The sequence below is a fragment of the Prosopis cineraria genome, unplaced genomic scaffold (assembly GCF_029017545.1).
Source record: "Prosopis cineraria cultivar Desert tree isolate PC_DT_omini unplaced genomic scaffold, ASM2901754v1 PC14, whole genome shotgun sequence".
Lineage (NCBI taxonomy): Eukaryota > Viridiplantae > Streptophyta > Magnoliopsida > Fabales > Fabaceae > Prosopis > Prosopis cineraria.
Window position 1 is genome coordinate 6,203,382 of NW_026555345.1, and position 12,354 is coordinate 6,215,735.

Consider the following 12,354-nt stretch of genomic DNA (forward strand, 5'->3'; position numbering starts at 1 on the left):
TCGTATACTTTTAACCCTGGTCAATCACTCTTGTGAAACGTAAAAATTAATACAAGGGAATGATCCCCCACATTATTACAACATAAAAGCCATTCTAAACATCGACTTGGAACTATGGGTTAACCATTTATGAAGAATGATCTCACTCAAAGCTGACTTCTGAACTACCACAAATCCTAGACATTTTGTGCCACTTGTCTGTCAGTAGACTTGGCAATCTCAATTTCAAGAGGAGGCTTTGAGTTTGGATCTTTTTTGTGCCGATATAGAACATAATGCTGGATCATGAATACAATGTCAAAGAATACAGAAACCTGCAATTGCCAAATTACATCACTATTAACAATTCATTGTCATTCCGTACAAGTTAGGAGTGAGAGAATGATCCATACCAGAGACAGCATTAATTTTCCTATATTTCCATAGAAGTTCATCAAAGAACCTGAGATTTGAAATTTTGTCAGTGTGATGATATACACAGAAAGTTCATGCGCTTATAGCTAAAGGAGATATGTCAAGACAAACCTTGATCTACTGATTGCAAAACCATTTGTGTGTAGTTTCCAACGCTTCCAGAAAAATCTAGCAGAATGTTAGTAATGCTCCAGCCTTCTGTACTTTTTCTTTTATAGTTCATCACAGCCTACATTCATAACTCATTAATTACAAATGGAAATGGCCATGGCCAGTTCATTTTATACCAAGAGCAGTCCACTAGCTAAACTAATGATTCAAACATATCAAACCCAAGGGGGGGAAAAAAACAAGTTCTATAGTAAATCATGCATTTGCATCAGTTAAGAATTATGAAATTCTAATTTTGCCTATGTTCTATAGCTGACCCTAAGCCTAGATATAAGAGAGATGTCTTGTTTGATCCTCTGCAGCCAACATAAAACCTTATCACATCCTTTATGGCATATATCAAAGATCCTCTACAGCCAACATAAAACCTAAAAGTAAGGTATGGTGTAGCTTGAATATAGTGTCAAAAGAGCAAAGTAGTACATTAGCACTTGCTAATTTGTTAATGTTTACGTGTTAGAAATCCTAGTCGGTGGTCTTTAATGGTGTTGGCAAGGAAGCAAGATATTAAGTGGAAAGATATCCATAACTGTGCAAACTACCAAGAGAAGAATACAAAAATGATTTTCAACATCAGGGTCTATTAACACGTTCCTTGCAATACAAATTTCATGAAGAGAAGAATTACAAAATGGATTAAATCCTTACCTGGGGGATATATTTTATAACCGTCATGCAAACTTGAATGCCACTGTAAAATGGTTAATTTCAACACAATTAATTAGAAGGAATCAATCCCAAATAAACATTCATGCATCATGTCATTCAATCATGTAGTGTAATATCTATGACGAATGAAGGCAACAGTTTGGTGTTAAAAAAATGAGATGTTAAGAAAGAACAACATACTTGAATACAGTGAGCAGCCAGAGCCAATGGTGTGTAGAGAGAGTTACAAAGAAGCAGATTGCAGCAACTAACCAAACAGTAGACACAATTCCAAGAGCTATTCTGGACACTTTTTGATTTCCGCGCTACAATAACAAACTATAATAAGCCATTTGAACAATGTCCCAGAAAATTAAAGAAATTAAAAGTACAAAAAGCTCAGTGGAGAAAAGAGTACGATGGATACATCATATATAGCAATTTGGAACAAGGAAATTGCAGTAAGCAGAACAGCATGGGATGAGAAAGCAACATCATTTGCTGCTACAGGTATCATCTGAAAAACAAATGAAAATTAACGTGTTCGTTTTAAATATCAAACTTATAATCTTTGATTGTGTATTTATAAGCTCATTATACAAGGAATTAACCTCCTTTTGACCGAATTTGTTTCTGTATTGCTTCTGAACAGCAGGGCTGAAGAACAGAGATGCATTGTAGAATAGATAGGATGAGTGCTTAGTGAGATTGAATAGCACAAAATCAAAGTTCAATCCCACAACGCTGAAATCCAATAAGGTGAGGCAAATTAGTTAGGAAGTTTAAAAGTAGTAAAAGCATGAACGGAGATTGTGCTTTTGAGATGATGATGATGATGATGATGATAAATGAAGTTGATCTATTGTGCTTGAACCTTTTCCTGCGATAATTCAAGATAACTTGTGGGTAAAAGCTGATAGACCAGCAAATAAAAGTGAGCCAACCCAGGACTTCATATGAGACATGTAGTGGGACTGAATTCCAAGAAGCCATTTTTTTTTTCCTTTGGTCTTGATAAAGCCTACAAAGTACCAATATATATTGTCACTGAACAAAAAGAATGAATTAAATTTGGTTGAACATATAAGCTACTATCTCCATATGTTTTACCCTTGGTATAAACAGAGTGTAGTGCATAATCTTGTGCAATATTATGTACACCATCCTTACACTAACCTTACACCAAATAGCAAACACAATCTCAGAACTTAAAGTCACAAATCAGTCAAACTGTCAAAGAGGGGGAAGAGCTTTATTTAAAAGTATAGTATGAAAATTCAGGTTAACTCTCCTGATTAAATCAATAAACTATTAAATCAGTGTTTTAAATAGTTTTTTAAAATGCATTGCTAATGACCAATTTAATTACAATTTGACTATAGTTTGGATCATTAACTATTAATCAGTACCCTAACAGGTTCAATGTCCGGTTCAGTTTTGAGTATAAAAAGCTATCACAACTTTAGGAAAAACTGTTGATAAGGAACATAAGAATAAAATACCTTGTTCAAAAAATAAAAATGAAATAATACCTGGAAGGAAAAACCAAACCTCGAAGATTCTTGAAGATTTTAAAATCTGTGATCTAACCGTAAGATACCTTCAAGAATGCATTGATGATTCTTGAAACTTGATTGCAGATCTGCAATGTACTTTCAAAAATCTTCAATGCTTGGTTCTTCCTCCCAAATATTTCACCCATTTAATCCTTATGCACAATTTTTCCACTGTTTTATCTCACTCAGTCATTAATCTTATATCTCTTACCTGACTTCCTTTGTGGGTGCTTCGTCAGAAGGTGAAGCCTTGGCTCTGCTTACATTGTAATGTGTGAAGTTGTAGTTTTGATTTGTAGCTCCACACACAACGTTATTAATTCTGGGTTTTATATAACTTTGTGTTTCAAAACCTAATGTACAGAGTATTTATTACTCTATCTCTTAAAAAATGTAAAGCATTTTTAACCGAATATCACTCCAATAAAGTAGTTATCTACTTTCAAACTAACCTTATCTTTTATATTTACCCTATTAAATACTCTACAATAAATACAAAGTCATTCATTAATATGGGCACCTTTAAAAAAAAAAAGGCAATGATCACACCTCAAAAGACTAAATACCTTACATTTTTTTAACATTCAACTCTTCAAAAAATGTTTTATATTTTTGAACGAAGAGAGTAGCTGCTATGTAAACTATCCTGTAATTATTTGATACATTATGAAAAATTAACTTGGTGCGTTGTATCTGCCCTGTAAGTATTCTTGATACATGCATGTGATGCTGAGTTTAATCTTCTTTTATATATATATATATATATATATATATTAGCTGAGTTTTCTTTCTTTCTTTTTTTTTAGTGGGCCAACACAGAATAGTATTTTAATAAAGCAGAGGGCAAACGTCCGGAAAAAAACAGCAGAGAAAGAAAACAAGGTAAGCCAAAACAGAGCAGAGACAAAACAAAAGCTATAAAGATGAAACAAAGAAATCAATTAGCCATCACCACGCCGAGTAACAGAAGCTATAATAGCTGAGTTTAATCTTTAACAATGTTACTGATTTGAAGTTTGAGCCTTTTCTTTTGCCTCCAAAGAAACAAAGAAAGGGAAAAAAACAAAAAGATTCTCCTCAGTAACATATTAAATATATAATTTTACTTTATAATTTTATACTCAATCCATTAAAAAATATAAAATATTTTTAATCAAGTCTCACCGTCAATAAATTAATTAATTATCTTCAAATTGACATTATCTTTTTACATTTATTTTTATTTAATAGAGTGTTTTAGTTTTCACTTAAAAATAAATATAAAATAATTTAATAATTTATTTTTTAAGGGCATTTTTGAAAATCAAACACATTAATTACACGTTAAAACATTAAAAATATCTTATATTTTTTAACAATCAATCCTAAAAAAAATGCCTTAACCAAGGGAGTATATTTTTTAAAATTTAACAATAGAAAAAATTTATAATATTCATTATCTAGTATTTTTTAATTATAAAAATATGTTTGAAATTTTTAGAATAAATATAAAAAAATTAAATTAAATACGCACACAAACACATGTACAGTAGTTTAGAACAACGCCGCCCAAAAAAACCAAATCACGTTGAATCAGCCGGAACTATTATCATAAAGATGCCACTTTATACGTGTAGCGGTGTAAGCAAAGTCCTTATTTATTAATTGCTTTTTTGACCAGCCCTTATTTATTCAATCGCTTTATATCGTCATTCATCAATAATGCGCATGTGCTTCATAAATCTACACCTTTCTACTATATATTATAGCATGTGAAAAAGGTCCATATATATTATTATTGTTGGGATATACGTATTATGGTGTTGACTATACCTCTCAGAAATTTCCGTTCACACACATTTACGTGGCCATTCTCGGTTCACACTCATACACTTAGGTCGGCCCATCATTTCTTAGAATAAATGAATTGATTTTTTGTTGCTTTCGGAATCTCACCAAACAAATCATTAAGAATTGCGTTTCAAGAAAATACTTTTTTTATCATTTTATAAAATATTTTTAAATAAAATCACGTTTGTTCAATAAAATTTAGTAAATATATCTTTTGTTTTTATTTTTTAAAATAAATATATAAATTTTTAAAAAACTGTTTATTTAATATTACATTTGTAAAAGAATATTAATGAAAGAATTTTTTATTTTATTAACATAATTGTTACTCTCTCTAATCATATTTATGAGTCACTTATAGCAAATTTTACTGAAATAAAAAAAAAAAACCTTCAACCTCATTAAATCTACCTTAAAATTTAATACATTTTTGCCTCTACCTTTTAGTAAGACAAAAAGAACTATTTTTAATAATTTTTTCTAGTATCTAATAAGAGTATAAATGTAAAAATGAATGTAAAAAATAGTGAATTGTCCTCTAAATAAGACTAAAATTAATCTATTAATCTTCTTTCTTTATCTTCTAAATAGGACTAAAAAAGTATTAATGAAAACATGATGTTTGTGTCTTTTCTATAATTTTTGCAAAAATAAAAAATAAAAAAATATTTTGGATTTTTATTTTTTCAAAACATTTTTTTAACTTTTTATTTTTAAAAAATAACAAAGATAGTTTTTGTTTTATAAATGGACTTTCAGCAGGGGGGGGGGAAGACGAAGAGTTTTTCTACCTGTCAAACTTTTAGAAAACTTGCTTTCTAAAAAGATTTTTCAGAACATTGAATATGGCATCCGAACATCCACTAGCTTCCTTTATGTTTTGATGTTTGTTTGAGCTTAAAAGGTGAACGCACAATTGTATGTTTTTGTGAACAACCTTGGCACATGACCGATTTGGCAATTGACTTTTTTATATGACTGGAAATTAAGTATCTTATCAGCCCACATCTTTTCTAATGTTCTTAAATAAATTAATTATAAACAATTTCCCGTCATAGAAAGTAATATTTTTTTCATCAGCTCCATCTACATCTATATGCCAAAAATTAATCTAAAATTAATAAAGAAAAAAAGGAAAGAAAAGAAAAGAAAAGAAAAGAAAGCAGAGTTCTTACCTCCGAGTCTTGTTACGGTAATCAACAAACAAACTTGAATCTGCTGAAACACTAATTGGATCTCTCTGTCCCTCAGTTCAGCTTCAAATTTGACGTCACCAGAATCAGATGTTTCTCTATGTCTCAGTTTAAACTTGCATTTGAAATCTGCATGCAACAAGCCAAAATGCAATGCTCAGAAACTAATATGTAAGCTAACAATGAAGTTGCGTATGTGTGAAGCTCATCGATCATCACGTAAGGGAATAAAAATTAAAAGCTTGGTTTGAATATCTGTGAGGACATGCATGCAGGAGAAAGTAGAGCCAAACAATGGTGATGAACCTTTCTTCTTACTGCTAGATCAGATCTTGCCTGCTTCTGATCTTCTCGTGTGCGTTTCCACAATGTGTTGTCTCGGACTTTTAAAGCTGTCGAGAAGATGATACGACCTTGAAGAGAGAAGAGAGAAGATCGAGTGGGCGAGAAAAGAGAGAACTTTTTTTCGCTCTTTCTGTATTCTCTGTTCTTGGTGTCTGGGAATCAGATGCCACGCATGCAGTGATCGATCAGAAATGGCAATCTCGTCTCTCTACACGAAACTACATATATATCATGCATCTGGCATCAGATACCACGCGATTTACTGGAGATAGAATTAAATATGGCCTCTCACACCGAGTGGAGCCGTGGATCAATTAATGATGAAGTTGTTGAGATGTAAAGTGTGAACTGACTTGACTTGGCATGGAAAAAAAGTCTCATTGGATATATGTTTTTTCGAAATCATTGGATAGCTCAACTGTACTTTTCCCCCCTTTCAAGATGCTCCTCGAGCCTAACAGAAGTTATGGTGCTAAATTTAGATGAGAAATCTCAAAAAGGTCCCATTCGAGCTTGATTTGAACAAGCTCCTATTAAAATCTTCTCAACTTGATATGAGGCAGACCTTAAAATACTTGGTGTTCCATATATTAAAAAAAAAATATATATATATATATATAAATAGCCTCTCAAACTACTCCCTCAAATTGATTTGTTTGTTGGAAAACATCTCAATATTTCAATGATATTAATTAACTTCCACCATTTAATATTATTGTTAGGCATCTTAAAATTTTGACCACTTTTATTTTTTAAAGGCACTACTTGAGAGAGTAATTAAAGGGCTTTTTGGAAAGGGCAATGTGGGAGGTTGCCACTTAAAGGAAATGAAAAATATTTTAAATTAAGTTAGATAAAGATGGCCTTAGAAAATGAAGTTTGGTTCCAGTCTGTTAACTCTTTGGAGAATGTATGTTAAGTCATCTCTAGGTTTTGTATCATAATATACTTTCATCTCTAGGTAATTAATTCATTGAATTTGTCTTAAATTAAAAAATATTCCAACTTTACTCGTCTCAGAGAGAGAGAGAGAGAGAGAGAGATAACATTCAAAGAGGCATATATAGAAACATTAAATTAGAATTAAATTCTCTTTTTAATAATTTACTCTGAGTAAAATTTGAAAAAAATATTAATTAATAACTCTATATGTGTCTTATATTAAGAATGAATAATTTTTTTAAAATACGTCCTGAATAAAAGCTGGAAGGAGAATTTCACAACAAAAAAAATTGAAATAGATATGAGAGAAGTTTTCTTCATCTCTCCCTCTGGTTACGAGTCATGGAAACATATCAAATAAATAAAGTAATTTTTTATACCATAAAATCCCTTGGGTATTTATTATAAGAATAATTGTTAGATAATTTTTTTATTTTTTATACATAAAATTATAAAATTTAAGAAACATTTATCATATTTTTTAAAATTACCTCGTTTAAATTTAAAGTTTATCTTTACAAAGTAAACTTGTTTCATTAATTATAAAGGTGTTGTAGTTCAAATTTTTAATTTCAAATATAATTAATATATTTAATTAATTTTTTTAAAAACAATGTGAGTTGATAATTTTTTATATTTAAAAACGGACGGCGGGTGTTTAAGCAATCATACATAAAACGTTTTATTCAATGGGACCGCATATGTCGGTGTGAAAGGACAAATTTTGTGCTCGTTTGTTTAAGATTAAAAAATAAATAATTTTTAAATAATTTAAACATTTTTAAAAAAGCTGGCATTATTTTATATTTAATTATAATAATAATAAATAATTATTAATTAATTATTTTTAAATTTTATGATATCTTTTTTATTTTTATTTTATAAAAATAATTTATTATTATATTATTTTAAAATTTTATGATATATTCTTATATCATGTCTCTATAAAACACTCTCTTTCATTTATCATATTAGATTATTTTTAAAAATTACTCAAAATAATTTTTTAAAATAATTAAAAATATATTTTTTGAATTCTAATTATTTTTAAAAGTTTAAATAAACATAATAAAAATTTATGAAATAATTTTTTAAGAAAAATAAGTAATTTGTTTTTAAAATATTCTTTTCGTTTAAAAATATAAAATATTTTTAATTAAATTTTATATTTTAATAAAATAATTAATTATTTTTAAATTAATTATATCTTTTTATAGTTATCCTTATTAAATATTTTATAATAAATATAAAGTAACTATTAATAAAAATATTTTTAAAAAATAATTATATTTTAAAAAATTAAAAATATTTTATATTTTTTAATATATAATTTTTAAAAAAATATTTTATATTTTTAAATAAAGAGAGTACGATAAAATAAACGAGGCTTTAGAATCAAGGAGAAAGAAAAAAGTAGAAAGATTTGTATTGTTTTTCATGATAGAAAGAGACAAGATTTTGAGGCCTATGACTGTAAGGGAGTTAAATTTTTTGAAAAACGTAGCAAGTCGGCGGACACACATTGATTGCCAGTTAATTTGTGAAACCACGTGGTACATGGGTGTCGGTCACCCAGAGTTGTGGGGACACTAGCCTCTGACCCAACTCTCTCTACATTATTGGAGGACTCTGGGTTCATACTATAAATCAATGTTGTTAAATTCATGATTTTGAATAAATTTATAATTAAAAAATAAATTTAAATCATAAATTTATATTATAAATTATAAGAGTTTTTTTATTAATATATGGCTATTATAACTATAAAATTAAATAATTAAAATATAATATATAATTATAATTTGATTTAAATATATTGTAAATATAAATTATTGAAATTAAAATGTATTTAAAGTAATAGATTATCATATTTAATATAAAATTTTAAATTAGGGAAACTCATTTATGGTATTTTTGTTTTTTCATTAATATTTTTTTTGATTTTTTTTTTGAACTAGCTCATATCGCTTTTATAAACCAAATTCTACATAGTATATACTTAGTTGATTCAATTCAATAAAAAATTGACAAGTTTAATCAAGTTTGCGTTAATTAAAATTTATAAACAAGTTGATATGATTTTATAAGATAAAAACGTAAATATAGTAAACTCGGAGAGTCAACTTACAAGTTTAACTGAGTTTTATCTAATCAAGATTTATGAATGAATTAATATAATTTTATTATCTAAAAACATAAAAATAATAAACTTATAAAGTTAATTCAAGTTTGATAACAAGCTTGTAGATTATTTGAGCACTTTTTGGTTATTTTCTCTCTAAATATAAGTTTTAATAAACATATTTTAGATATGATCAAAGTATGTATATTCCTTTCTTTTCCCCCCACTAGGACCTATATTCCTTTAAAGAATGCATGTGGTTAGCTGCTAGTTTACTTTCCAGGGCTATTTAACTTGTACCTATTTTAATTAGTTTGGTATTATCCTGATCATATCATGATAGATTTAAAGTCGACCCAAAATTAATTGGGATCGAATTTTATGAGATGAGATAGGAAAAGAGTTTGGGACGGGACAAGACACAAAATTACTATCAAAACGTCCCGTCGCGAATATTATACACACACACACTATTTTTATTTTAAAAATATATATTAAATATATTAATATAGTTTATACTTATATTAATTATATCAATTGTAATTTTAATACGTGCAATTCTTATTTAAAATTAAAATTTTTTATATTGATAATTCTAATAATATAGATTAAATATGGTGATATCTTTCTTTAAAATATATTAATTTTATTGATAATAGAAGAACAATGATTTGATGTTATGCTTAACTTGTATGTTGTTGCTACTCTTATAGCATAAAGATCACTTCCAATTGCTATTATAATGTATAGTTGTGATTAATATAATTTAATAATTGACTTTAAATTATTGTGATTTATGTACTTGTGTTGTTTTGATTTTAAACTTAAGAAATTATATGGTTTAAAATTTTAATGAATGTTAATATTCAAATTTTTCTCCCACATGGTCTGATTTATTGGGACAGTGAGAATTTTCGATCTTATCCCTGTTCCATCCCAATTGCTAATGGGACGGGACGGAAGACAGAATAAAAATTTAATCTTAATTTTTTTTTAAGATGGGATATTAGATAAAAGTATCTCAATTTTATCTTGTCTCAATTTTATCTTGTCCTGAAAATCAGGTGTCTCAATCTTGCTTTCGATTAATACTGAATTTGCCTTGCTATAATAGCATCATTCAGTTTTATTCATGACTACAGAGCCCCCTTGCAGGAAGATACAAGTCGAAACCTTCATCCGCCAATTTTAATTTTAACAGTTTTTTTATTTGTGTTTTTAAATTGAGAACAATTAAAGGGAGGAAAGGAAAGTCAACTCAACTCATATTTTTCTTTATTTCAGAATTCCTTAATAGAAAAAGATGATTTAAACTACATATATTAGTCGCATCCTCTCAATTTATGAGACACAAGGTCACATATATAAATAAAATTTATTGAATATATCTTATAATTTAATTTTTTAAAATAAGAATATAAAATTTTAAAAATACTCTTAATTTAATATTTCATTTATAAAAAACATTAAAAAGAATGAATATAATATGAAGAGTAATAATAAAAAAAATATTATTAATAAAACTTTACTTATGTCTAAGTATTTTATATTTTGAGATACCAAATCTTCTTCAAAAGTGTATGATAAATTAGGATGGAGGGAGTATATTATACTCCCCCAAAATCATCATACTGCTTGTCTATTTCAAACGTATTTGCGTGTATGTGCGTGTATTTTCCTAGTGAATCATAATCAAAAACAGAAAAGCCAAGTGTCTCAAATATAGAAGTCTGCAAGTTAGGAGTAACATTTGGACTAAGGACTGGGGAAGATTTATTTTTGTTGACCTCCAAGCCAGACCACCTACTGAAAGTAATCAAGATACCATTGACAGCTTGAATTCCAGAAGTGGAGTACTCAAAAAACAGTGTTGAATCATCAGCATAAAGGAAGTGACTTACAAGATAAGAATCATTGCAGACTTTGATCCCTCTACGTAAACCATATTCTTCTTTGTGGAGAATTAAACTAGAGAGGATGTTGGCTGCAATAATGTCCAAAAAGGAGGATAGAGGATCCTCTTATCTAATGCCATTAGAGGGGAACCTTGGTGAGGTGGCTCTTCCACTGAAGGGGAATATTGTTTAATCAAAATGCTTGAAAATAAAGCTGTATATATATATATATATATATATTATTTTGCACCATACATCTTAAATTTTTAGGTGATTCAATGGTTTTTTCTATATTTAAAAACCAATAAATCATGAGTTCAAACTCCTTTAACCATTTTCCAAAATTGACTGTCGTTGATTATGTTGCTGACAACAGAGCTATGGCGCCAATGGCTAGTGGTGATTTTTTTTTTAAAAAAAAAATAAACTAGGACATTTAAGTAATCAACTCCTAAAATTTAATTACAATTAAAAATTTTGAGTCTTTCATGAAATTTCAGCATGTTTTAGGCCCTTCATACTACAATTTCCTTTATAGGGCCCTCTATATGATGGTCTCTTTTGTTTAATACCCTTTGACTTTAATTTATAAGGTACTCTTTCTATTTTAAAATATTTATCTTTTATAATTATCAAATATATAAAGTTAAGTAGTTAACTCTTATCTTATTTTTGTTTTGAAAATTATTTGTAATTTATGATAAATTGAAGATTGATAATCGCTTTTAAGTTTTAACCAATTTCCTTGTAGAAGTGTGTGAATTGGCTAGTTATTTGTGATTTATATTTGGATAGAAGAAAGTAAAATATATTTAAGGCTGTAAAAGAAGGTGGAGTGGGGGTCCTATACATAGATCCTCTGTTCTTAGACGTGATCGTCTTATCATAATTAAAGAATTCATTTTTTTTATAACATAAGAATTAGGCTTTGCCATAGTAAATATTGTCTCTCTTGAAGTATAGAAGAAGGGTAAATATATTCTAACTAAATTACTGTATATACAAAGATTGAGATTCCAACTTTTAATCACTTATTTAAATAATGAGAGTGCTTACTACTCACACTAATTTTAGTTTGTTGAAATTCATTAATTACACCTGGCTAAAATATACAACATTAATTAATTTTAACAAAGTTAAGAAAAATGTTAAAATTCATTAATTTTATCTAGCTAAAATATATAAAATTTTCTTGAATTCTAAAGCAACCGTATAGAACTCATCTCACGTTTAAAATT

The 12,354-nt window shown here is 28.1% G+C and overlaps 1 protein-coding gene across 4 annotated transcripts; it reads right to left on the minus strand.

The window, feature by feature from the left end:
- Positions 1-5: 5 nt before the first annotated feature.
- Positions 6-6,562, minus strand: LOC129292843 (cystinosin homolog). Of its 4 annotated transcripts, XM_054930498.1 has the most exons (12): positions 6,511-6,562; positions 6,149-6,365; positions 5,795-5,941; positions 3,001-3,142; positions 2,108-2,254; positions 1,845-1,977; positions 1,661-1,750; positions 1,435-1,559; positions 1,234-1,276; positions 526-643; positions 393-442; positions 6-314 (listed from the first exon to the last, which is right to left on the minus strand). In XM_054930498.1, exons 1-12 carry the CDS (start codon positions 6,520-6,522, stop codon positions 177-179), a joined length of 1,362 nt encoding a protein of 453 aa, XP_054786473.1. In that variant the 5' UTR covers positions 6,523-6,562; the 3' UTR covers positions 6-176. The 4 variants fall into 4 exon arrangements, with proteins under 4 accessions (XP_054786473.1, XP_054786477.1, XP_054786475.1 ...); XM_054930502.1 differs by lacking the exon at positions 6,511-6,562 and having other exon boundaries at positions 6,082-6,278; XM_054930500.1 differs by lacking the exons at positions 3,001-3,142; positions 6,511-6,562 and having other exon boundaries at positions 6,119-6,292.
- Positions 6,563-12,354: the final 5,792 nt, after the last annotated feature.